The following is a 27821-nucleotide window of genomic DNA, read 5'->3' as shown; positions in this document are numbered from 1 at the left end:
CCCCGCTGCCCTCCCTCGGCCGCCCGAACTTCCCGCGCACGCTCCGCGCCACGTACGGTCTGACGCCACGAGGCGTCACAGGGCCGCGCGCGCCTCCCGCCCGCCGGCAGAGCCAATCAGCGGCGCCGGCCTTCGACCCTGGCGCCGAGCGCGAGCGGCCGCGCGCCTCCCGCCCCTGCCGCCGCCGCAGCGCCCCCGGCCCGGCCCGGCCCCGCAGCGGCCGCAGCGCAGCCGCCGAGGCCGGGAACCCTCCGCCGCCGCCGCCTCCTCCTGTCCGCCTCCCCGCCCCGGCCGGGCCCGGCAACATGGCGAGCGCCTCGTACCACATCTCCAACCTGCTGGAGAAAATGACATCCAGCGACAAGGACTTCAGGTGGGACTCGCCGCCGCCGGCCCCTGCGCCCTTCGCTGGCCCCGCGCCCGCCCCGTCCCCGCCACCACCTCCGCCTCCGCGCCGGCCCCGGGCCTGGTGGCGCGGCGGCCCGGGCGGGGGCAGTACCCGGCCGGTGCCGCGGGCCTGGGCTGTGCCCGCCGCGGGCCTGGGTGCGAATCTGCTGTTGCCGCCCCGGGAGGAAAGTTCTCGGGCCGGTACGCCCCTCCGCGCTGCCCGTGAAGGACGGGGCGCGGCACTGCCCGCACGGCCGCGGCCTCCGTGGGCAGCGAGCCCCGGCAGCCGCGGGAGCCGAGTGGCCCAGCGGGGTGGCTGAGCTGCAGGGCACGGGCGAGGCATGAGGGGCCAGTTCCCGGCCTCGCAGGTGTTCAGAAGCCGAATGGATGAGCCCTGAGCTACCGATATCACTGACCCCGCAGTGAGCAGCGGAGGTCGGATGAGGTGACTTCCCAGGTCCCTTCCCAAGCTCAAAACAGTATGGATCCTGGGATTCTACGAATAGGAGCAGGGAGGGTCAGCCAGCACGGCAGACTTGAAGAGGGTCCAGCGAAGGGCCACAAAAACGATTAAGACTGGAGCATCTCTCATGTGAGGAGGGGCTGAGGGAGCTGGGCCTGTTTGTTCTAGGGAAGAGAAGACTGAGAGGTGGCCTCATTAAGGCATATAAATATATCAAAGGCAGGTGTTGAGAGGAGAGTGCCAGGCTCTTCAGTGGTGTCCAGCGACAGGATGAGGATCACTGGTCATAAACTAAAACAAGAAGTTTCACCTCAACATGGGGAAGAACTTCTTTACGTTGTTCAGTTGGTTGGAGCATGGTGCTAATAACACCAAGGTTGTGGGTTTGGTCCCCATATGATCCATTCACTTAAGAATTGGACGTGATGATTCTTGTGGATCCCTTCCAACTTAGACTATTCTGTGAAGTCTGTTAATGGTGGCAGAGCAGTGGAACCGGCTGTCCAGGGAGGTTGTGGAGTCTCTCTCTCTGGACACATTCAAAACCCACCTGGATGCATTCCTACATAACCTGCTCTAGGGGTGACCCTGCCTTGGCAAGGGGGTTGGGCTAGGTGATCTCCAGAGGTCCCTTCCAACACTAAGAGTTCTGTGACCCTAAGCTTACATACTTACTGGATGCTGCATCTTGTAGACGAAGGTTTTTTCTCCTCATGTAGTTTGGTATTGCTTCTGTGTGTCCAGAGAGGGAAGTCCAGTTAAGTCTTACAGGGACAGAAATGGCATTTAATTTTGTGCTTAGGATCTGTCCCAGGAGCACTGCTTGTTACTGGATCATTTGCTTGCTTGTAATAAATTAATAGCTGTTAAAATACAGAGTATCAGAAAATGAGATAATGCAAGTAAAGCTGTCAAAAAGCAGCAGAGATAGTAGATTTACTCAGTAGCCCTAGCAAAGCATTAGGTTGAAAATAATTACAGAACTAGAAATTCACATTTGAATCTGTTATTTGTCAAAGAGGGTACATGAATACAGACAGGGAAAAGGCATAAAATGCACTTGCAATATGTTGTTTTGCGGCAGCATTACAGTGCTTAGTTTATGTTTAAAGTACATGTTCACATCCAAACAACTTTATTGTTAATACACTAAAACCTGAAGGAAAACAGGCGGTGATTAAATTAACTGTAGAGTAGGGTTTTGAATAATCTTGTTGATTTTTGACAAACCATTGTAGTAGCACTGGACAAAAATGCGATATACTTATGGTTTTTTTCATGTCACTTTTTTCAGATTTTAGTACCATAATACCACCTGGAGAGTTTAGACTAGATATTTTCGAAGCAGAAAAAATAGCAATTAATCTAAAATGATAATCCAGAATTGCCAGATTTCTTTAAATTGTTCTGAAATTAGTTTCAAACATTTTTTTCTCTAAGTGTTACAAAAGATTTTTTATTTTGCTAGTTTGTTTTTGTATTAAGTGGTGTTTCTGTTTTGTCCTTACCTGGAAAATGACTCACAAATAGTCAGTCCAATGAATTTGTGACTAAATACTGATTTTTGAGTTAGAAACTTTCTGCCTAGAAGAGTGGTTAGACCTGTCAGATACAATTGTAACGAGCACTTTTTTTTCCCCCCAGCTGCATGTAATTAAAATGTTCTGCAGTTCCTTTAGTAGAGCACACTTAGAAACTACCTGTTCTAGGAGCTTTGAACTACTTTGGTATTCTCAAATATTAAAAGAAAAATCTTAGCATAGATTAAAATCTAACTTTACAAATGATAAAAATTGTGTGATGATAAACCTTTACAAACTGGCTTTTATGCAGTAACATTTTGTGAACCTGTGTATGTCATGTATTTGCCTAATGGATAAAATAACATTTAGGTCTAGTAATTTTAAGTGCATTTATTATCAGATTATGTATATTTGAATAGGGATGAAATAGTTAACTTGTTGATATCAGGGAGTTGAGTATAAACTGCTGCTCAAGTAACCACTTTACTGTAAAATTTAATCCTCCTTTTTTTTTTTGATAACTGACTTGTCCAATGCAAACTTGGAAGATGTAATGTACTTCTTTGCAAGAACTTCTTGGGAGATATGCTTCCTTGGGGATGTGTTGTCCCCACAGACACTCAGGCTTAAATTCTAAAAAGGGCAGTCATGGTAAGGTGACAGTTTACAGTCTGGTGATAGGAGAAATAGTCTCCTCACTGGAGGAGGAGAATGACTCCTCAGAGTACAGGGTGTGAGGAGCTGCTGACATCCCACCGGCTCTGCACTAGGTAAAGTGTGATGTGCCAGCGGAAGAAGCAGTTGGGATAAAAGTCAGATTGAAACTACTCAAAACTGTTTCTCAATACGAGCTATTTCAGACTCAAGTTGCCTGGCCTTCCTGTCCTGGTCTGGGGTTTGAGTTGTCCTTGAGCGCAGAGGCTGCTGAGGCACTTGAGGATGCACAAGCTCTGCCGAGTTTAGGAAGTGGCAGGTTGGATGATGGGTGCATGTGAACTCCTAAGGCTGGGAAATAGGAGCTGTTGATCCAGGAAGTGAGAGGAGGCTATTAAGTTTTTCAGAAAGGGAGATCAGTATGGCAGTAACGTGGAGTCAATTTTTGAGTGTTGTACTGTGTGATTTCATGTATATCCTTAAATTCTATCCCAGCTGTCTGTTACCTTTACTTACCAAGTAGTTTTTTTCTTTGCTGTGCTTAAAAGCGAATGCTGTTTGCATTCACAGCCTGTTTATGTGCACATCCAGTTCCTGCCAGACTGCAAGCTTGCTTCAGTGGGACTTTTGGAGGGAATGAAAAATGAGTGGGATCTTATCTTAGAAACACCTTGAGACTATTAGACTGGAAGTACTGTATTAAAAGACAGGACAAGTTGAGGTCCATTACGTGAGGGCAGGCATCTGGCATTTGTGATGCATATTAAGATTATGCAGGGTCGTGACTTTGTTTTCAATAAAAAATAGTATCCGATATGTCAGGCTGCAGAGATAACCTTCCAAGTCAGACCTGAGCTCAAGTGGTGTCTGTTTGATGCTGATGTGCCTGAAGTCCAAATGTCACCCTTAACTGTTTAACTACAAAGCCTTGTTACGTGGGGCTTTGAATGGGGGTCAGTTTTGGTACCAAAGCCCATGGGATTTGTAATTGAGTAATCCATCAGTATTGCTGCTTCTGAGAAGAGAGGGCATGTAACAAAAGAAGAATCAATTGGGAAACAGCCTTCAGAAGGAAAACAAATAAAAGACATAAAGGCAATATTTTTGTAATGTCATTTATCAGTATGTTCTTCTGTTGGTGGATATGGCTGTTATTAAATGGTAGATTGATGTCTGTGAAAGATGATTTTATTTGCTTGATCTCTCAATTCATCTTGTTCTTTACTGTGGCATCCTGAACTGTGGGCTGGATAAATGTGATCAGCTGTTTTATGTATTGTAAAGAAACTAGTCTGTACAGGGCAAGAAAATAGAAAAGACATGAAACATAAGTGTAACTATTATTTCTCCCTTCATTAATTAGTGTTTGGCTTTTGCAAATTTAATGAGAGAACATTTGAGAAACACTGTTTTTCTTCTTGCTTAAAATTTGTTTAAAATAAACTCAGAGCAGAGTTTAATTTTTTAAGAAAGTTTTTAAAAATAGCTTTTTTTTCAATATCAGCATAGCTAATGAAAAGACAACTTAATGTCTGCGAAAGTGTCAGTATTTCTTTGTGGAGATCACGTGGAATATAATGCAAACCCTGGAAGTAGAATACGTAGCTGTTCTCATCAACTGATGACATAACTCAAAAATTACTGTCCTTTTCAAATACAGTTTTTCTCGTTTCTGTTCTGTAAATGCTACTTGCATCACAAAGCAAACAGTCATCCAGTGCTGAAAGTGATTTGTTTAATAAGAAATGGTGGAAACTGAGAATCTTGAATCTTGAGCACTGTGAATAACCTGTATCCTTTTAACAATAATTGTCTGACCATCTTTTGTCAGGTTTATGGCTACTAATGACTTGATGACTGAACTACAGAAAGATTCTATCAAGCTGGATGATGACAGTGAAAGAAAGGTGGTGAAGATGATTTTGAAACTGCTGGAAGATAAAAATGGTGAGGTGCAAAACTTAGCTGTCAAATGGTAGGTATTCTTTTTCTATGATGTCAAGAATTGTATAATAACTGAAGAACATGGTTTTGAAAAACTGAAGTGATCCCTGCTACATAAAATAATTGTGAAATGGATGTCAGCAAAGGGACCCTTGTTCTTACAGGTTACCTGCCTTAATAGTATTTCTTACAGAACTGTGTTTTGTTGACATTGGTGATTAAGGTTTGGCATTTTGGGCAGCGAATGCATATGCAGCTCTTGCTGAAAATATTTGAGTGGTACACTTGTTCTTTGGTGATTATTCTTGAATGCTAAGTAAATAAAAAAGCTTGTAATTCAGCAGTAGTTGCCACATTGATATTTGATTGTGAGAAGTTAAATGATGTGTAGGGGAAGAATTGTAGTATTGGAGGAGTTTTCAAGCAGAAATGAAAACACAAAAGGGTAAAGATACGGTCTTGGTTATCAAATATGGCACTTCCCTCTTCACTGGCATTCAGAATACTGTGTTAGTGGTTTTACAAGCTCTACAGGAACTGTAAATGTTTTATGGGGTCAGGGTGCAGTTACTTGCATTTCAGAGACTTCTGTTGCTTCGCTTCCCTCTCTTCCTCACTCTATTTAGTTTTACATGTGGTGTGACTTTTACAGAACACCCTTTAAAAGAGGTGCCACATTTATTATGAGTTTTTGTTCTTGGTCATTCTGACTTTTTGTGCCCTTGAAAGGGGGCCTCTCATAAGAAGCTTCTGGTGTTCTTGAGATTGGTTCTTGCTTGTGAGCTTAGGGTTTTTTTTTATAGTCCGTCTATACTACTTTTATTCCATGAGGCATGGATTGAAGTAAGCTTGCTACACAGGAGCTTGAGAAGTTTCACATTGTGACTGGCCGAGTTTATTTCAGTTTGTTATTCTTTACAGTTTGCCATGTCACACTAGCAAAGCAGAAAAAGCCTGTGTGTACCTCTGCTTATGTACTTAGAAGCAGTGCTTGCTTCAGCTTCTGAAATATTTCAAGTGATGGTAACCAAAACTTTGCACAGATAAACTAATGTAGGAATGTCAAATTTCAAACCAAAGTTTGATATCAGTAGTATGTAATTGTCACTACTCCTTCACTACTCTCAACCAGGGTTGCAGTGTTGTTAAAATGTGTCTTACCCCCCTCCTTTTTTTTAGCAAACAACAAAATGCCATGTTTCTTTTTAATTCAAACTTTTGGAATGTCTGAGTTTCTCATAGTACAACCTAAGTTCTATGGCTTTGAAACAAATTGCTTGTACTCAATTAGAAGAGTACAAAACTTGGCTCAGGCTTAGAATTGTCTTTGTGTGAAGTTCAGTCTTTGTGAAGAAGTTACGTTGTAACATACATGCAGTACTCATTTTCAGTGTACATCCTAAAGTTATCCTAAAGTTTAGATTAATACACAGACAGAGCTTATATAACATAATCTTTAATGGCAGTGTTAGAATTTAAGATCTGAAGTACAAATAATGCTCATTAAAACATCAAAGAAAGATTGTAAAGGGAAGAGAATGAGAAAACAGATGGATGGCTGTGTGTGCACATGTCCAGTTCTTATTAACAGTTCTTAAATTTTTAAAGTTAACTTTGATATACTGATAAAATTTTTGGATTTAATTAATGTGACAGGATCACTTTCAAGTTTGGAGTGTTTTTGAGAAATCCAAATTATGTTAAGGAACAGTGTTAAATTCAGCGTAATGAGACAAGAAACATCATGGAGAAATCTTCAGGTGTGATCATTTGTGTAAAAGGTACACATCCAGAATGTATTAGGTTTTGTTGTTTTGGTTGGTTGGTTTTTTGTTGTTTATGTTTTTTACATCCCAATCACTTGCAGATATACACGACTCTTTTAGAGGATGCTCTTCTTAAGGCAGCTGATATACTGACATTGTTCATGGCAATTTTAAGCCAATCTGAGCTAATGCTGCTGCCACTCTGCTGTTCTTGTCCTCCTTGTTCTTTTTCTTGCACTACTTCTCATCTAGTTTCATAATAGACCGGTTTGGGGACTTAGTTTTCTTCTGGCTTGGTGCTCTCATCCTACAATCAGATGAGCTTTGGTAGAACCATTAGTGGGGTTGAAGGATGGGAAGAGCTGAATACTGTTAAGCTGTATCTTTTTTAAAATAGTTCAAGCTGATCTAAAATCTTCCATCTACTACAGCACTGGTGTAAGCCTGATTGATTGGGAAGTTAATTTTAGCCAGTATATTTTTCTTGACTTTTTTGATTTTGAATATTTTGTGTCCTTGTATATTTCTGTTACTAATTTTCTGACACTTTAAACTGAGGAAAGCATACTGTGTTTAGTTCTCTTTTAATTTAAATTCTGTGATGAACTTTAGACACTATTGGCAGTAACTTTTATCAGACTGATACTTGATGACCCATTAAAGTAGATTCCCTCTCTCATAAAAAAGGGATTTAAGACAATCCTGTATGCCTTTGAATCTGTATTTGAGATAGATCTTTCCTTGAGGAAGGGTGAAAAGTTTTGCAGTGTTTTAGGGGAGCTTCCTCTATGTGTAGATGACTGTAAATGCTCTGAATGGCAGTGGAGGTAAGAAACTCTTGCATAAGGATCGTGCTTGCAAGGTTTGATTCTTGAGGTCACTGAACACAGCAGATTTAAACCAACCTGGAGCAGCCATAAAACAGTACGTATTTTTAGGCAAGTGTAGCAAAAAGTATGCAGTGTTCCTGGTTTGGGCTTATCCCCTGCTTGTTTTCACACTTGAGTAGGAAGGATTCTGTTGGTTAAAATGTGGATCAGCTTGTTTCCTATTAGTTTACAGCTACTAGTGTAGTCCAGCATGGTATCCTGTACATCTTATGGCAGTAGTAGTTACACTGCCTGTATCTTTTTTTGAGATTACGTGCATCTAGATTAGTCCAGCAGTGTAGTTTGTCTGAGCATACATTCTGTGTTGGGTGGAGTTGTTCTCCAGTGATGATAATGTTGGTAATGTTCTGTTAGCCCAGATTTCACATTAGTTGTTTCATAGGTTCAGTGTTGCAGTTTAAGGATGAACTGCTGCTCATTGTGAGCAGTTTTCTTTTGTTTACTGCTCTGCCATTTAAAACTATATTTAGAAATCGTTATTGATTCACACTGTGAAATGTTTCCTTAAACCTATAAAGCACGCAGACGTGCTCATAGATATCTTTCTATCCATGGAGGGGCAGGGGGAAGTGGGACTAAAGTACTTTCAGTGATTCCTCCCATGTGATACTGCAGTTCCTCTGCATTTACCAGTGTGACTTCTCTGGGCAGTAGTTCAATGTAGGGAACTCTGCCTGACGCTGTGAGTCTTGAGTCATTAGTGTGAACAGGATGATGCATGTGTTGGCTGTTGTGTGGCTGATCCAGTTCAGCAGCTTTAAAGCATTTTGGATGCTGTGGTAATTCACTACTACACATCATACTATACTGGTGATTTGAATTTTTTTTTTAATTTGTGAATTTTAACTGTTCCCTGTAAATAACTGTGTTTATTTGATAGCTGTTAAAATATGCCAGCTTGAGATTATAAATGATTGTGAGTTCTTGTCATTGTTCTTAATACGGAACTACGCTATGAACACCTTTATTTTCAAATGTATGTAACTTAAGGGAGACTGTGTTCCTGTCTATTTTGCATAGGAGCTGAATGAGCTTTTGACTTTGAGAGAAACTGGACATGAGTTATTGTCTAGTGAAAAGGAAAAGATCAACAATATCCAAAATGGCCTTCAAGTGTGAAAATATGTGCTTAAGTGCAAAAGCTTTTTAGTCAGAATTGATTTTATAAAAGGAAGTTATAGTTTATTTTCAACATTTGATAAGCTTTGTTTGTAATCTGGGACTAATAATAAAGTATGTAAGTGATGTCTACTGATTTTGAAGGCCAGAAAAGCTTGAGGCAATCTTTTTTTAAAATTTACTTCACAATTGGTATGTCTGCTTTATTGAACTAATATGTTGAATAACTATGTTCTGATTCAGATAAAACATGATTTAACACTTTCTAGAAACTTATTTAACATGTTTGTCTGAATGTCATTTAAGTGGTTTGGTCATCTTTAAAACAGCAAAAAAGAGTCTCCTATACTTAGTTGAGATGAATCTAATTGACTGCCCTTTGCTGGGATTATTTTAGTTAGTCATAGGTTACATTTGAAAAACAAACATAGTAAAATCGAAAGTATTTACTAATTGTTCAACAGTTCAGGTTAAAAATAAGTCCTTACCATAACTTGAGATGGTTTCACTTAAGAACTAAGAGTTTTTTGGTGGAGACCTGCTTCTGGTTTATCAGAGTTGGTGTCAGCTGTGGGTCTCCAGGATGCGGACATTGAATTTTTGTAGAGTTACACAAGCCATTGTAAAAGGAGCGTTCCCATTATTGGGATCTCATTGCAAGGACACAGCCCTAGCTTGAGATAAAAAAGGGAGAAGATGGTGACTTATTTTGGTTACTTTCAAATTTGAGCCTATTCTTCCTTGAGGATGTTTCAGTTCCCCAGGAAAGGCTCATGACAGGGGATGCCACAGAGAGTCAACCCACCAGAAGCCCTCCATGGTAGTGTGGGTTACCTCTGCTCACTGCTCTGCCTTGAAGCCTGCCTTCACAAGTGGAGGAAAGAAGGAGCTACAGGGGGGCAGATTGCCCGGTCTTAAAAGGGGATTTCCAGTGTGGAAATGTTGTGCATAGCCTGATTTTGCTGGTTGCTAAATGAAGGAGAAAGTATACAAATGGGCAGGGACACTCACACAGATGTTCTTAAGGGAACCTTTACACACAGAATCACAGAATCACTGCAAAAAGCAGAAGGTGTGACTTTTCTGGCCATGAGAGGAGAGATGACATTGCCACCTGGAATTTCACCAACCAGATGGCAAACTCTCTCCACTAAAAGCAAACTTTCAGGATTGCTACTCTGCAGGTTTACCATATTTTTGAAAGGATGCTGTTACTCAGATTTTTTTGTGTATGCTTCCCTAATTGTACATGTGCTTGTTCGTCTTTCCTTGTGCTTCTGTTTGCAGTACTTATGTTGGAGCATGCAGCATTACAGATGAGAAACGGTTGTTGCTGATTCCAACCTTCTATACCATAGTCTGTTTACTGAAAGGCAGAGTGAATTTCTCTGACTGTGGACAGGCATCATACCTTGGAGTTGTCCTGGTTTCTATTCTAGCTGATCTATGCTTGCATTGCTTGCAGAACAGTTCACTGTGCTCCAAGGGTAGACAAGTGCAACTGTGCTGTGAGTAGCCACTGACTGACAGGGAAGGGTATATATACAGATGTGTCAATGAATCACTGCGACAGGAAAGCTTGGCTGAAGAGTGAAATCAAGTTGTGGAGAAAGTTGTGAGCTTTTTGAGCAAATGTTTCAACTGCAGCTAGGGATGGCTTGATGTATTTTTGTCTCAGAGATAATTCTGGGTGTTCATCTGTGTTTGCAAATGCTTCTGTATAGGTTTATTAGGAGTTTTTCTATTAGAGGGAAAAGGTCTTTACCAGTATCAGTGGTAAAAATTAATAAGATTGCACTATTAATTTAACATTATTGAAGCAGTGAAATGACCAGATTGGATTGTGGATATGATCCTCAACCCCTACTCTCGGGAATTTAGTAGCTGTGGAGATGGTTTAATGGAATCTGAAGAATCCAGCAGAGTGTTGTTTTCCTAAATTAAAGGACAGTGTCAGGTTAAGGCCTGAGGTTTGACTGCTTTTAATGAAGGGTTCTCTGTCAGAGCTATTCATTCCTGCAGGATCTGCTGAAGCAAGTGAGAGAATATGAGAGAATATTCCATTACATCTTCATTTTTATGCACTTAAAGGTCTTATTTTTATGCCTTTGATCAGATACCAGTCAGTATCTCAATTAACAGTTCTCTTGAGATTATCTGTATTCTGTATCTTCCAGAAAAGTCACACCAAAGCTGTTCTTGTGTCTTTATTTTAAAGCTATCTCTATCCCTCCATAAAATATTCTGCAAAATGAGTAAATTGCAAACTTTTGTGGCATTGGTGTGATCATAATGCAGCAATTTCATATGTCTGTGGCTTGGTTTGACTAATGTCAAATTAGTTCCAAGTTTTGTGTATTAACAAAACTGAGTTAGTTCTAAGTGATGTTGGAATTCATGGTTTTGATAAATATGTTTTGCCTTTGCTGCCTTCTTCCCTCCTCCCCAGCCCCATACACACATTCCCAGTATTTTCAGCAGGTCTTGCCACATGGGTAGGATGGGTAAAGGAAAGAAAGAAACCCATCATGTTACAGTTTGTGAAGGAAGGCATGAAGTGTTGGTGTGATTGATTTGAGGATTCGTATTTGTGGATGTTAATCCAAGTGCTGTGCCTCAAGTGCAAGCACTGTTCTGAGTCCATGGTAGTCAGGCATTATGAGTGCGAGCGTTGAAAGAGAAGCTGCTAAGTTTGCCTAACATCATGACAGACAATTGCTGCCAAAACTTTGAACCTTACTCTGGTTACTATCATCCTGTAAGTCATTCATAATGCTTGAATACAAGGGCTTGCTTGTCCATGTCCTCCTCCTGTCTGTGTGTCTTGGTTGTTGTCTTTGGCTTCTGCTCAGCATTTTTTAATGATATTTAGCTCTTGCCACTGAAATCTTGGGCCTGGGAAAGAAGGGTGGGTAGCTGCAGTGGGGTACATAGAACAGTTTTTGGAATGGAAGATGTGTTTTGAGTTTGTTCTCCTGCACAGAGCCATAACTGCCAGCTATCCAAGAGTGAAGACCATAGATCTCAGCCCATTTGAGTCCATCTGGAATTAAGTGATTAAAAGTCTTCTGAATCTGAGCCTATTCATCCAGTCTTGCTCCCTCCAACAGCTCTAACAGTTCAGTTTGAGCTGCTGGAACACTTCTTTTTTTCAGAAGCGGAGAAAATGAGTGATCACATTGGGTGCAACAATGATTTTTGAGGGTCTACGGTTGTCTTGAGCTGTGAGTTCTGTGGTGGTGAGGGATGGGTTTGGGATGGCCGAGGGGACTTCGAAAGCAGGTAGTGTGAAAGGTGTGGAGAGCTCTGAGCGTATTTGAGAGCCTTTGTAGCAGGAAGAACGGAAAGTCTGATGCTCTGATACTGACGAGAAAACTCAGTGTCAGAGGAACTTGGATCATGTGGGTTTCATTTACTCTGTAGGGGCTTCTAAGCTATGGACAGCATGCTCCCTTTGCACTTGAGAAGGAGATGAACTAGGCAAATACTTGCAGCTGGAACTTGTTTTATTGTTATTTATGTTAATCTGTTTTACAAATAATGTCCTCATCTGCTTGTAATGCTGTCTGCTTCCATGTTTCAGTAAGGTTGTGACCATAAAGTCCTAAATCAAAGTAGTCTGAAAAATCTGACACAGTGGTAGTGAATAGTGGCATATATTTGAAATTCTGAACTTTGCTTTCTTGATCTTAGTCTTGTTTTGACAACAAGTTAGTTTGTTCATTTTTCCTCTAAGTTTTCAGTTTGACTTTATCTCCAGTGTTAGTATTTATGAGTCCTATAGATATCATTTTAGTTTCAATTAGCTTTGCCAGTATAAACTTCAGTGAAAAGCAGGTGTATACAGTGTTAAAGTTCAGTTGAAAAAGCTAAAGTGTATATGGAGGCAGTACATTCTAATGGAGTCTGCAGTGGGTCTGGGTGGGCCGGAATTTATTTTCCCATCGTAGCCCTTGCAGTGCTGTGCTCGGCATTGGTAACTAGAGGAGGGTTGATAATGGGCCCATATTTTGGCTACTGCTGGGCTCAATATTCCTTATTGAGCCGGGAGCCGAAATCCTGGGAGGGGACACAGGTTAGGCCGGCTGACTCACACTGACCAAGGGGATGTTCCATACCATATGATGTCAACTCAGACATAAAAAGAGTGCGGAGCGAGGCATTCACTCTTGTAGTGGCTGCCTGGTGATGACCTTTGCCATGCAGTTTGTCATTGGCTTTAAGATGCTCCTTTTTCTGCATTTGTTCATATATATTGATTTCCACATATTTCAGTTTTGTAGTTCTGATCTATAGAGAGCTTGTCTGCGTACATTGTGTACAAAGTTGAAGGACAGATACAAAATTTGCACCCTTCCTTGTGTTGCAAATGGGAGGTTAGGCTGCTTAAACAATCACCATCAAAGGTATTGGCAAAAAAACAGGGTTTAATATGAATTTATGAAACTGTGAATTCAACCAAGTTTGATGACAAGGTTTGCTCTATTACTTGCTATGTAGATGAAACATACATAGGAAATCTTACCCAGATTGTTTTTATACAAAGAGCTCACTTACAATCCTCACACTTTACAGCTCTTCAGAGTTCACACTGAGAGCACATATGTAAAATCTGTTCAAAGTCTTCTGTGATCTCTCACTGTGGCTGAGGTTGAATTTGATGGTGATATGTATAACTCAAAGTGTGTTTCATAGAAGGAAAAGCATTGGGGTACTGTTGAAAATCAGACTGTAGGATTTCCTTGGTGGGACACCTGGAACATCTGCAGAACAACTAGGGGGTGATCTGTGCACAAGACCAAGTCACAATCCTTCTCATCCCTTTGATGCAGATGGAAGAGAAAATAAGTAGTTTCTGGAGGTACATGTGTGGTTTTGCTAATTCTGCTGGTGGGCTACACTTCCAATTCACAATTCCCACTTTTTCTGTAGATGGCCCTCGCTACTACTCTCAGTTCTTGTGTCAATACATTGGTTTTCCTTCTGTGTGACTGTTGCTCACAGCAACTTGTCCTCCCTGTCCTCATGTCTGTTGGGGTCAGTGCAGAACCTAAACCTATTAGAACTTTAGCTTCATGTCACATCTCATGTCTAATGTTGATGTCTCATTAGTAAGCATGCTTTCTTGAATTGGGTAGTGATATCATGGATGTCACCATAGAGAATTAGAGAGAGAATAGATCCAAGATCAACCTACACAGAACAAAAGCTTTCGAAACAAGGGAGTATGTCTTTCAGGGTAGTTACTGTATGTGTAGGTTAACTGCTGTTTTTGATGGACAGCTTGCAACACTTTCTCCAGAGCTTGAGGTATTAGTTGTTGATTTTTGTTTGAGGGAATTGAATTAAATTAAAATATTTGGTAATTTAAAGTGTTTCCAAATGAATTTCCCATTTCTCAGATGCCTTGTCTCAATGCAGGTGTTTTGAAATAGGGAGAAACTAGATAAGGAAATTTGCAATGAGAAGTTGGAAGGGTAGTGGAAGAAAGGTTAAGTCCCTGGAGTTCTTGCAGAGGTTTTTCACAGGTGAGTGGAAGGCTAGAGCTCATACAAGGTTCAGGATTTTTTTAACTTCCCTTTGGAAACAGAACATTAACAATGGAGAGATGCTGGAAGTTGGTGATAGGGCTAGAAGGGCAGTGAAGGATGCTGTGTTTTGTAGCAATGAACTAGGCATTACTAGGACATCTGCGATTTTATTATTTTGAATAAATGGGAGCATTTGACAGGAATGCAAAATTGTTGCAATTCTCAAAATGGTTGGAATGACTGAAAACTCACAGCTCAGAGAAAAGAGAAAAGGTAACTTGCTGCATGTATAGCAGTGCTTGTAGTCTGTGTGAAGGAGGACATGCCATGTCATTGTTTATTATTTTACCATTTGCATTGTAATAAGGAAGGCACTCTAAGGTACAGGAGTCTGAGTGTATATCAGGTTGAATCCAAGTGTTGTATACAATAAAGATGCAGTAATTAAGAATGTTGTGTACTTATCTGTGAATTAAGCAAGCACTGATGGTCAAGCATATGAACAAATGGCTCTGGCTTGGCAATTTTTGTTATAAATCTTGTCATTAACTGAGAAGTTAGAGGGAATTTAATTTTGAGACTGAAGCAGTAAAGTCATGCAAAAACAGTTTCAGCACCAGATAAAAAACATGTACTAAATGAGCATTTTGTTACCAGATTTATGGAGGCAGGTTATCGACTCAACCCACTGAAGGTTTTAAGATGTTAAAATTCTGCTTTGGATTGTTACCAAACCCAACTTTAAGTTTCTGACTTGAATGCAAAATACTGAAATAAAATGAGGTGTTTAACTTCAGATTTAATATTTTTCTTCTGTTTATACAGCCTTGGACCTTTGGTGAGTAAAGTGAAGGAGTATCAAGTGGAGACCATTGTAGATACCCTCTGTACAAACATGCTCTCAGATAAAGAACAGTTACGTGACATTTCAAGCATTGGTCTTAAAACTGTGATTGGAGAACTTCCCCCAGCTTCCAGTGGTAAGACATTTTGTACTCAAGGCTTTATGTAGTTGTATCATTTACTAATGTAAAAAAGTAAAAAAGCTAGATCTTTTAGTGAAGAGGATTCAGTTTATTTAGCATTGGAACTAATTTCACAAATATCCTTTTAGTTTCTCCTCTGACTGTATTGCTAGATTTTACTAGTTTAAAAATTTTTTTTCACTGAAGGTTTGTATTAATGTGGAAACAAATGTAAAGTTTATGAACTTCAGTATAACAAGTTGAATGTAAAAGCTTCTATTTTAATAATTGCCTGGTGGAGCATTTCTAGGGTGTTGTTATAGCTAAATCTCATCTTGGTTTTTGATTGATAGTACACTTTAAAATTGATTACAACTTAACCATCTGATTTCTTGTCTTGGTTTCTCATAAGTGTTTTGGAAAGGACCTTGTGTTTCTAACAGTTGCCTGTTAAATTACTGGAGTGCTTACTTGTAGGTTTAAATGAAGGCAGCTTTTCCTCCAAAAGTGATACTAATGTTGAACAGCTCATCACTTAATGGCATTACTTTTTTTATTTAAGTGCTTTTCAGATACCGTAGTGTAGGATACAAATGAGAATAGAGAAGTGACTAAAAAGGCTTTGGAAATGACATTTTTTGGAGACTGAGGAAAATCTCTGATTTTGGCATCCCTTTTGAAAGTCAACATGTAAATCTTGCTTTTATGAAGCAGTAGTGAGATGCGTAAACTGTATGTAATTAACCAATTTTTAAGTGATTTGTTTTAAGCTTTTACACTTTTGTTTGTCTACACTAAACAAAAGGAGTTTTTTGGATGGAGGTAAAGCTCAAAAAATATTTTCAAAATCTTTCAAAGTAATTAATATTCATAATATAAAAATAAATGTGTTATTTCTTTCTCTCAACTCAAACATAGATTGTTGTCTTTTTTCTTTGCCTCCATGGTAACACTGTGTAATTGTTACGTTTTAGTTTTATTCATAGTTAAGAATTAGCCAAAATATATAGAAACTAGATTTAACATAGATTGGAATGCTATTAATTTCATACTGAAATTCCCAAAGTGTGACTGAAAAAAAATCTCATGCATGTGAAGATGAGCCCAAACTACTGGGGAATTCTTACCATGACATGAGTTCCTTCTCATAATTGCCTGAAACATTAGATGGTTTGGGGAAGGAGGGAACTACAGAGTTGTGGAAAAAGCTTTTTTTCTTGTATTTTAAAATATTTTGGGAACATGTTTTTCTCAAATGACTCAGCACTATTTCAGGTACCTATTGCTTAAGTAGCTTCTTACGCGAAATCATTTTCTTTTGCTTTTTCATTATACAGTTGTTCTTTAGAGATGACTCTGTGTACTTCTGTGCTTCTTCTTACCATATAGTTTATTTCTTCATTCCTATAGTCCTTTCATTTACTGCTCTAGGCTTGTCTTGGCCTTCTTTTGCCATTGCTTGGCCTACCAAAAGCAGAGTCCTTTCTTTTGTATGTACCTTCTGGCACAAGAAGCCCTCCTTCTCAGCCTGTTTGTACACAAACAGCCTTTCAGCTCCAATGCAGAGCATACATGACATTAGCAAACAAACTGACTGTTCAAGCTTGTTTTGTTAGGTGGGAAAAGCTGCTTTCTGTTGAGATCAAGTTGCTTTTTTGAGGTTTTGTTGTACTTTCAGGTTCTGCATTAGCAGCTAATGTTTGCAAAAAGATCACAGGGCGTCTCACTAGTGCTATAGCCAAGCAGGAAGATGTGTCTGTTCAACTGGAGGCACTGGATATCATGGCTGATATGCTGAGCAGGTAAACATTCCTCTTTTAATATGCTCATGAATGCTGATAAATACTCCTTAAAGCTTGAACTTTATTTTGTCAAACGTCAAAATAATGTGAATTAATATGGTAAGGTATTAAGTACAGGTGAAACTTAATTTAGGAAAAAAGTGAATGTGTTGAAGGTAATTGATTTATAGATGGACTACTGTGTTATTTAATCTTTGAGAACTGTAGTTTTAAGCTTATTTTAATGTTTATTTTTATATTTAAAACTAATTTCTTCGTTCCAAAAGCTTACATTTAAACAATTATTTGGAATATTTGTGATGTTTTAGGAAATATTTAAAGGATTGTTGTACAGTATATGAACAAAATTATCTAGATTCAATTGGTTTGAGTTTGTGTTTTGTCTGTTTTAAGGCAAGGAGGACTGCTTGTTAACTTCCATCCTTCAATTCTGACCTGTCTGCTCCCCCAGCTGACCAGCCCAAGACTTGCTGTGAGAAAAAGAACCATCATTGCTCTTGGTCACCTGGTTATGAGTTGTGGCAATATGGTTTTTGTTGACCTCATTGAACATCTGTTGACAGAGCTGTCTAAAAATGATTCCATGTCAACAACTAGGACCTATATACAGTGTATTGCTGCTATCAGTAGGCAAGCAGGTCATAGAATAGGTAAGAAAATATACATTATCTTTTACTTTAAAGTTTTTAGGTGAGACTAATTACTTAGCTAATTTTTTTCTCTTACCAGGTGAATATCTTGAGAAAATAATTCCTTTGGTTGTAAAGTTTTGTAATGTAGATGATGATGAACTACGAGAGTACTGCATTCAAGCATTTGAATCCTTTGTTAGGAGGTAAGCCACTCTCAGGTACCTATTTCAGGCTTTCTTAGGATCTAATAGTGTGCCATTTGGTTGTAAGCTATCAAGAGACAATCTCCTTGATAGAAAATATCCTTTCAAGCCTTGAGCTGGAACTGTTTCTATAACTTTGTCTTGCAAATTAACTGTTCAACAGTGTGCTATGTCTGTACTCCAGAAACTTTGTACTCTGCCTTTGCTACTTGTGCAAACAGGAGGTGGGAAATAGTTTTGCATCCACTAGTGGTGACAAAATATTGATATCAGAGGTATATCTTAGTTCACTGCAACATTCCCATCTGGCAGATCCTGTTACACAGTAGCACTGCCTTTTTTGACTTTCCTTTGGGAATTTCTGTAATTCAGATATGTGCATTGATGTTACTTGTGTTGGCTAATGTCTCCAAAAAACAGTATCTGGCATGAAATCTTTTAGGACTATTTTAGGTCTTCAAAGTAATTTGACATTGATTGTACTTTGTTATTACACAGGTGTCCTAAAGAAGTTTATCCTCATGTATCTACTATTATAAATATTTGTCTTAAATATCTTACATATGATCCCAATTATAATTATGATGATGAGGATGAAGATGAAAATGCTATGGATGCTGATGGTGGTGATGATGATGATCAAGGTATATTCTCTTTTTGCTTTGGAGGGAGAGGATGTGATTCTGCACCTGTCTGTGAAAATTAGTATAGGTGGTATTGCTACTAAGAACTAGCATTTGAATGACTTGTATAGTTTCGTGTTCAATATTCGTACCTCTTTTAAACATACCTTATGAACTCACCTCTTTTAAACATACCTTATAAAGTTACTTTTTGGAATAAAAGTATAGGATATTGTTGCTGTAGATAAGTAATTCCAAGGGTGAACATAAAATACAAGACAAATATTCTAAAATACTTGAAAGGTGGAAAAAGGCAGAAGCTTGTAGCATGATATAACTAGAGTGAGAAGAACATCAGTTAATGAACTGAAAATATATTTGCAGCATAGGAAAGGCTTGTGACTACTCCCCACTATAATATATTATTGTTACCTAATGCATAAAATCAGAATAAGTTGAAAATTGCTCAGTATTTTTCTGTAGGATTAAAAAATATTTTAGACTGAAAGGCATAATGTATTTATTGTTAAGATGGTGGGAATGCATTGGCATATCTAAGCTTTATGAAAACTTGGACACACATATAATCTGAACCAAGAGCGTAACATCCTCATTACTTGAGGAAAGAATGAGCTACAGAGTTCTTGCTTTAGCACCTGAGAAGTCTGTGTTATTTATTTCATTTTTTCGTTATTATTTTTTGGGACAGTGTATGGTTTGATTTACTCCTAGAAAGAAGCAAACAGTCGTTTGTTGGATCTTGATCAGCTCATATTCATTGTTCCATTGTTGTTTGTCATGAATAAAGAGGAATATGCTTTAAATCAGTAGTCAGGCTGTAAATATGATGGAAACCTCCTTGTCCTGTTTGCAGTTTAAATTAATACATGTGTAAGACTAGCATAAAAAATTGGCAGAGAATTTCAACTTAGACTGTTTAGAAGACTTCTTACATGTATGCCTTTTAACATACTTCTGAACCTGTTTCTTTGTGTGTCTTATGCAGAGAACCCAACTGTGTTCTTTAATTGTTTAAAATAAAACTTGGTGCTTTGCTCGTCTAGACTTGAACTTATGCATAATTTATTTTTTCAAGGGAGCGATGATGAATATAGTGATGATGATGACATGAGCTGGAAAGTGAGGCGTGCAGCTGCTAAATGTCTGGATGCTGTGGTTAGCACACGACATGAAATGCTTCCAGAATTCTACAAAACTGTATCTCCTGCTTTAATAGCAAGATTCAAAGAACGTGAAGAGAATGTTAAAGCAGATGTTTTTCATGCATATCTTTCTCTTTTAAAACAAACTCGACCTGTGCAAAGTTGGCTTTGTGATCCTGATGCAATGGAACAAGGAGAGACACCCTTGACAATGCTTCAGAGTCAGGTTACTTGTCAAGATTTTTATTATGTTTGAGAAAACATACTGAAGTTGCACTCTGTTCCCAAGCATATTTCATTAAATGTGTTTTATCATGCTCTCTTCATATGCAGCTTACAGTTTATTCCTGTAGTACTGACATGGAGAGCAAGCCAGATAAACTGGCCCAAAAAAGTACAGCAGTCTTGGAAACTGAAATTACTGACTCATTGCTTATTTGATTTCAGTTGTTTACCATCACCTGTGAAAGTGACATGTGCTATGTCATTTAGCCAAATTGCCAAGGAGAATAGTTACTTTGTGTATTCTGTATGCAGAGCTAAGCTCTAATGATCAAGATAAAACTCAATTTGCTACAGCATACTTTATTTGCAGAATAGAAAGGGTAATGCTGCAAAACTTTTTCTAAGTAAATTATTTGAGTGACTTTTCAATTGTTACTCTTTACAATTTTTTTACTGCAAATCATCTTTTAAGGTTAAGTTACTATTTTTTAAAGCAGTTATTTTGACTCTTTATTTCCCAGTGTGTCCAATGCTTCTTTAGTTCTGTAGAGAAGTCAGAGGGATAGGATGCACGTATTTCCTTCTATCCCCCCAGTAATCAGTAAGGAAAGAAATGCCAGCTATTGAATCAATTAACAGTTTATGATGATTACAGGTTCCCAACATAGTTAAAGCCTTGCACAAACAGATGAAGGAGAAAAGTGTGAAAACTCGTCAGTGTTGCTTTAACATGCTAACTGAGCTGGTAAATGTGTTACCTGGAGCCCTAACACAACATGTTCCTGTACTTGTACCAGGTATGCAAAACATATTATTAGTTTAAATATTTATTAATAAATTGAATGTGAAGTTTTGAAACATTGAAATATTTAAGTCCTCACTGTTTTTTGGAAAAGTGTTGAAGTGGGCCTTCTGTTTAAAGTAAATGGCAAAAGAATGAGCTACTGTATGGATCCATATAAATATTTTAGTGACATATTTCCATTAATCTTGAAAACAAGGGTTGTCTCCAAGACTGAGGTTTTTTTCTGCTACATAAAAAAAAACTCCATTTCTTCTTCAATGCAAGATCAAGTTGCCATGTTTTAGCTTTTGAAACCTAAAATCTTGGAAGTTTGAAGTAACAATGAAAAGTAAGTTTGGAAATGTTAAAGGTTCAGAATTCCTTTATAATTAAGAAAATAGATCACAAACCATTACATTGCCCAAGTTCTCTGGTTAGACTAAGCTTAAAAACTAATTGATTGAATAAAGTGCTGAAAAGGGGCTTGGAAGCATTCAAGAAGTGTTGAGAGCTGTAAAACAAATTCAATATAGCTACCTTCAATTTTGAAGTGTTCTAGCAGACTATAAATACCTACTCTAAAACCACATTTGTTGTTTTTCTTCCAGGAATAATTTTTTCACTGAATGACAAATCAAGTTCTTCTAATCTGAAGATAGATGCTTTGTCCTGTTTGTATGTAATCCTCTGCAATCATTCTCCCCAAGTCTTTCATGCTCATGTTCAAGCACTGGTACCTCCAGTTGTAGCTTGTGTTGGAGACCCATTTTACAAGATAACATCAGAGGCACTTTTGGTTACCCAACAACTTGTGAAGGTTATTCGTCCATTAGACCAGCCTACTTCTTTTGATGCTACTCCTTACATCAAAGATTTGTTTACTTGTACAATCAAGAGATTAAAGGCTGCTGACATTGATCAGGAGGTCAAAGAAAGGGCAATATCTTGCATGGGTCAAATAATTTGTAGCCTTGGTGACAGCCTAGGCACTGACCTGCCTAGTACACTTCAGATCTTTCTAGAGAGACTGAAGAATGAGATCACTCGGTTAACTACAGTGAAGGCCATGACACTGATTGCTGGTTCTCCTTTGAAGATAGATTTGAGACCAGTCCTTGGGGAAGGAGTTCCTATTCTTGCTTCTTTTTTGAGAAAGAACCAGCGAGCTTTGAAACTGGGCACTCTTTCTGCTCTAGATATTTTAATTAAGAATTACAGTGACAGCTTGACAGCTGCCATGATTGATGCTGTCCTGGATGAGCTTCCACCTCTGATTAGTGAAAGTGATATGCATGTATCGCAGATGGCCATCAGTTTTCTAACAACGCTGGCTAAAGTATATCCTTCCTCCTTGTCAAAGATTAGTGGCTCCATTCTCAATGAACTTATCGGGCTGGTGAGATCACCTCTGCTTCAGGGTGGAGCACTTAGTGCCATGCTAGAATTTTTCCAAGCTTTGGTTGTGACTGGTACAAATAATTTAGGTTATATGGATTTACTGCGCATGTTAACGGGTCCAGTGTACTCACAGAGCACAGCACTTACTCACAAGCAGTCTTACTATTCCATTGCCAAATGTGTTGCTGCCCTTACTCGAGCCTGCCCTAAGGAAGGACCGGCTGTTGTAGGTCAGTTCATTCAAGATGTTAAGAACTCAAGGTCCACAGATTCCATTCGTCTTTTGGCTTTGCTTTCTCTTGGGGAAGTTGGGCATCACATTGACTTAAGTGGACAAATTGAGCTGAAGTCTGTAATACTAGAAGCGTTCTCTTCTCCTAGTGAAGAAGTAAAATCCGCAGCATCTTACGCCTTAGGCAGTATTAGTGTTGGCAATCTTCCTGAGTATCTGCCATTTGTCCTACAAGAAATAACTAGTCAACCTAAGAGGCAGTACCTTCTTCTTCATTCCTTGAAAGAAATAATTAGCTCTGCGTCAGTGATTGGTCTCAAACCATATGTTGAGAACATCTGGGCCTTACTTCTGAAACACTGTGAATGTGCAGAAGAGGGTACAAGGAATGTTGTTGCTGAATGCTTGGGCAAGCTTACGTTAATAGACCCAGAGACTCTACTTCCACGACTCAAGGGATACTTGGCATCAGGTGAGTTCTAGTAGTGCAGTTAGGTATTATGGCTTTATGGCAGTTGGCTTTGTGCTATCTGTTAATAAATTGATCTAGTTTTGAAAATGATGTGCTTAAATTCTGTGATACTCTTGAGGTTTTGCTCTCCCCCACCATACAACAGAAGCTTAGGTGTTTCCAATTTTACTAGAAGCTGGTAGTCATACATAAGAACTATTTCTCTGCTCTGCTTTCAGATTGTGGTATTTCAATTAATTATGTTACATTTAAGAAAGGGGAAGAAGCGGGAATGACAAACCAATTGCAACATGTTGACCTTTTGGTGTAAATTATGGTGTTCCTAATCTTCAGATAAGGATTCTGAAATTTTTAAGGATTAGGACTGATCGTGATGCTTAATTCGTGAATCAGTTTCCTACCAAGAACTGTATTCACGTTTTCTTCACGTGTTTCTACTTTAAACGGGAGAGGCTTTTTTCTAGGCCAACATAGGATAATAAATAATCTGTTCTAATAGGTTTCTTACTCAAATTTTCTGTAGCAGCTAACATTGCATGCTTGTTACAAGTGCCATGATATTTTTCCTGTGTTTAAAATGTCTTTTTCATAGAATTACTTGAGTTACATATTGCATTGCTAATAATAAATAACATTTCTTGTTTGGTGTTCCTAAGAGTATTAGAAGTCTAAAAAGAATGGCTTTGAGCATGATTTAGATTCTGTAGTTCTGCCCTAATCTTGCATATTCACACTTCTGTTTTGTATTAGGGTCCTCATATGCTCGAAGTTCAGTGGTTACTGCTGTTAAATTCACTATTTCTGATCATCCACAACCCATAGACCCACTCTTGAAGAACTGCATAGGTAAGGTCTTTTCTGAAAACTTTTGTTTTCAGGCAATCGAATTACATTTAAAATTTGTTCTTTTTGTTATCAGAAGTAAGTATGTTGCAGATAGTAGAACTTGCTGCTAAGTTAACTGTTGGAAGAGTTACGAGATGTTTCCATAATAGCCAGTTATTTCTATTAAGACTAGTTTGTTTGAATTCTGAGCAGTAAAAGTTGTGTGATTAAAAATTCTATGTATTGAGCTTTGATGGGCCATACAAGAAGCTAGGACCTTTAGGAAGGTGGGACCCAAAAGCTGATATCTTTTCCCATGTTTTTGACAAATTAAATCAGTTTCATGTAGTAAGGTGTACTATCTTTATCCAGTAGGGTGGTCTTGGAAATACTTGACAGTCATTTAAAATATGCATGTGTGAATTCTGAGTGTTACCAGGTTTTGAATTGTAAATATAGGTTGCTATGATTCTATAATGCTTGTGGTCTGAAAGCATTTGGAATCGTGTATATTTTTACAGGGATAAGGTAGTCAGAGCTTTCAGTGTAACATCACTATGATAAAGAGCTTTGCAGTGCTGTGGCTTTTTGAACTTTTCTCATTTGTGTAACCAAGTATTCTAAAATTGGTTAACATGTTATGGTGAATGTTTTATACTTGGTTAATTACAGGTTTAAAGATATGTTAAAAATTGACTATACTGCTAAAACTAATGGGGGGAGGGGGAAGATTTATCTTTAAAAGAGTGAAGTTTTCTGGAGAGCAAAGTTTCTATTTATGGATAAATGAAGTCAATTCCTATGTGTTATTTTCATCACTAAGCTTACATTTTTTTCTTTAAATAATACATTCAAGAACTGCTTATGCTTTAGGTTTTTATCCCTCCCACACTGAAGCTGCCTCACCCCTTTGGTTTTTGCAAATCTTTATTGATTATTCAGTCAAAAAACTATTACTATCTAGTATTTAAAAAAAATCTCAGTCATCTTGAGTTTTGTTTCCCAGTTTCTTTTGTGTGCATAGAAGTCACTTTGGCGTTTACACCTTGTTGGTTTTCTCCTTTGCAAAATTTTACTCCTTATGGAAGTTGCTAGTAAAACCTGACAAACATTGAGGGAAAATAGGATATATTCATGCAGCCATTTATTTTAATGAGGTTGTATTATAGAACTGTAGAAAATCTAATTTCAAAATGCTTGAGGGTAGGGTGGGATGAGAGAGATATTGCTACATTAATATATACTGAGTAGGCCTATTTTATAGTAAACTGGGTATTCTTGGTATGTGCCAATTTAGGGGTTAAAAATCAGTGTGTCAGTAGTTTCCTTAAGAGGTTTTCTCCAATTATGCTCTGCAGAATTGAAAATAGTTTTCTAATGCATATTCTGAGATAATTTTAATGGAGAAAAGGAATGGTCATATAAAATTTTCATTATTTTACATACTATGTCTTTACAAACAGAGTTGAAATATCATTGTCATGGCTGTTTTTTTTTAATACTGCTGTTTCATTATATGAAATACTATGTATCAATTATATTAATACTTTTCATATGATTATGGTTTTACTTGTGTAATCATGCTGAAATAACAGGTGTCTGTTACATTAAAATAACTCCTAAATATATCTTCTTGAATAGTTAAAACTAAGCAAAGATATTTTTAAAGTTGCAAATTCGAAAGATCCTCATAGGTTGATTTATTTCTATACACGATTGCAGGTGATTTTCTGAAGACATTGGAGGACCCAGATCTCAATGTCAGGAGAGTAGCCTTAGTGACGTTTAACTCAGCTGCCCACAATAAACCATCTTTGATAAGGGACCTCTTAGATACTGTGCTTCCTCATCTTTACAATGAAACAAAAGTCAGAAAGGAATTAATCAGAGAGGTATGTTAACTAAGAAAAACAGTGCTAACTGTATATAAACAGATTGCTTTTTTAAAAAAGTGTCTCTTAACTTTGGTGTTTTTATTCACTGACAGGTGGAAATGGGACCATTTAAGCATACAGTTGATGATGGCTTGGACATAAGGAAAGCAGCTTTTGAGTGCATGTATACTCTCTTGGACAGCTGTTTGGATAGACTAGATATATTTGAGTTCTTAAACCATGTTGAAGATGGCCTGAAGGATCACTATGATATTAAGGTTAGCTGTCGTTTTTCTCTGTGGAAGTAGCGATTTTGTTAAAATATTTTAACTAGTGAATAAACTGAAATGGTAAAAGTATTACTTCATATGTTTAAGTACTTCACTACATTTGCCATTTTCATTAAAGTGTGACTATTCAAAAAGTTACACAGCATTTTAGGAAATATGTCTCCATGTATGTGCTGGCATAACTAATGGTTGAATTGTTTTTTTCCCTCAACCTAGATGCTCACCTTTTTAATGTTGGTGAGACTGTCTACCCTTTGTCCAAGCGCAGTGCTGCAGAGACTGGATAGGCTTGTCGAACCTTTGCGTGCTACATGTACAACTAAGGTATTTAAATTCATTTGAATAAATTACTTTGTGTTGTCTTATAGAAATATAAATTAAGTTTAAAGAATGCTTCAGTACTACTGCAGCATTTCATGAGTTATAATTGATAACCTGCAGTAGGCAGGATAATATAAGTAAGTGTGCCTTTATACATGTGTTAAATTCATTTACATTACAAATTGAGGAGTATCCTTGTTAGCTTCTTTTAAAAAATCCCCTGTTTCTTTGATGTCCTTTCTTTTGTTCCAGAAAAATTTATCTGTCTCTTGGGCTACTTGTAAATCTCTTATTATTACAAATAGTGAAACTAGAAGACTGAGAGTTTTTCTGACTTCTGATGGTTTTGTTGTTTCAGACAAGCATTTGGGTGATAAAGGCAGTGTAAAGTAGTCCTATTTCTGTTGGGTTTTTTTATTCTTGACCTTGCCTCTTCATTTATGTTACAACATTATTGGATCTTGGCACAGTTACTCTCCTTCCATTCCTGCTCATCTTGTTCTACTGGCATGCTGTGACAGCCATTTAGTGCCTGATTTACCTTGCTTTTCCATTGCTCTGTATTTCACATCAAGAAGATTGACTGCCTTTAATGATAATTTGTTTGAGAGTTATAACAGAAGGTTAAGCAGTATTCTAATGAAGGTCAACTTTTTTAAAAAGTTCTGCTCTCTGGAAGCTGGGAGTAATATGATAATAGAGGTTTAGTGTTGTTTACTGATCTTACTAGGTAAAGGTTGGCTGCTATAATTGCTTTGACTTGGTGATTGACTTGGTGGCGTACAACCTTTTTCTGCTTACCTTGCAGTATTGAAGCTTCAGTCTGTTTGTAAACTGCTGGTAAAAATTCTGCTAAAACGATGTATGGGGGTATTTTTTGTTCAGCTGGTTTTTTTTAAGAGCTTAGATAATTTTGAAAGCTGTGCAGAGTGGTAGTGTGGAAGCAAATAAGATTTTGTAAGATGTATTTTTTTAAGGCGGGTATAGGGAAGCTTAAGTAAAGTTTCAAACGTATTTTATTTTTCCCTAGGTAAAGGCAAACTCAGTGAAACAGGAGTTTGAAAAGCAAGATGAACTAAAACGATCTGCTATGAGGGCTGTAGCAGCACTGCTAACCATTCCAGAAGCAGAGAAGAGTCCATTAATGAGTGAATTTCAGTCACAGATAAGCTCTAACCCTGAGCTGGCAGCCATCTTTGAAAGTATCCAAAAAGATTCATCATCCACTAACTTGGAATCTATGGACACTAGTTAGATATTTGTCCAAAATGGGGACCATTATGTTGAACCATATGATGCACTGATGAATTGACAGGTTATGAGTAAGAAACAGAAAAAGCATCTAATCTACACATTGTTCCACTTTATTTACCTTTATGGGGACAGTTGTCTTTTCCCCTAATTGCTTTTCTAGCATTTATTCCAGAAAATGTATTTCCATAATCCAGAATTTGTTAACCACTCTTGTTTTAGTGGATTTGGCCACATTTGGGAATTAAGAAGTTTACGCATGGTGTATGGAAATAGGTTCCAACATCCATTTGCCCTGTAATGTTTAGGATTAAAACGTCAAAATTGTGTGACCATGATTTTTTTTTTTTCTTTTATTCACTCTTTCTACTTGTAAACAAAAAAGAGAGGGGGGAGGTGGGAATCGAGTGTCCAGGTGCACCATGTTTTTTGTATAACTTTTTATTCTTTTATGTTTCAGCTTCATAAATTGGTTTGGCTGGCA

General features: G+C 38.2%; 1 protein-coding gene across 1 annotated transcript; it reads left to right on the top strand.

Moving 5' to 3' along the window:
* The first annotated feature begins 115 nt into the window (after positions 1 to 115).
* On the top strand, positions 116 to 27821 carry CAND1 (cullin associated and neddylation dissociated 1). Its single transcript, XM_071552267.1, has 15 exons — positions 116 to 373; positions 4859 to 5002; positions 15103 to 15257; positions 16921 to 17044; positions 17438 to 17694; positions 17774 to 17879; positions 18378 to 18523; positions 19599 to 19891; positions 20546 to 20687; positions 21283 to 22776; positions 23527 to 23622; positions 25324 to 25493; positions 25589 to 25753; positions 25982 to 26089; positions 27117 to 27821. The coding sequence occupies exons 1-15, from the start codon at positions 306 to 308 to the stop codon at positions 27339 to 27341; spliced, it is 3693 nt and encodes a 1230-aa protein (XP_071408368.1). The 5' UTR covers positions 116 to 305; the 3' UTR covers positions 27342 to 27821.

The sequence above is a fragment of the Pithys albifrons genome, chromosome 3, assembly GCF_047495875.1.
Source record: "Pithys albifrons albifrons isolate INPA30051 chromosome 3, PitAlb_v1, whole genome shotgun sequence".
Classification (NCBI taxonomy): Eukaryota; Metazoa; Chordata; class Aves; order Passeriformes; family Thamnophilidae; genus Pithys; species Pithys albifrons.
Note: the sequence above shows the minus strand (reverse complement) of the source record. Positions and strands in the feature narration are given on the sequence as shown.

Coding starts and splice junctions, on each gene's coding strand:
- CAND1 (XM_071552267.1), top strand. CDS start 306: ATGGCGAGCGCCTCGTACCACATCTCCAACCTGCTGGAGAAAATGACA. Junction 15,258..16,920: donor ACTTCCCCCAGCTTCCAGTG/GTAAGACATTTT, acceptor TTGTACTTTCAG/GTTCTGCATTAGCAGCTAAT. Junction 25,494..25,588: donor GAAAGGAATTAATCAGAGAG/GTATGTTAACTA, acceptor ATTCACTGACAG/GTGGAAATGGGACCATTTAA.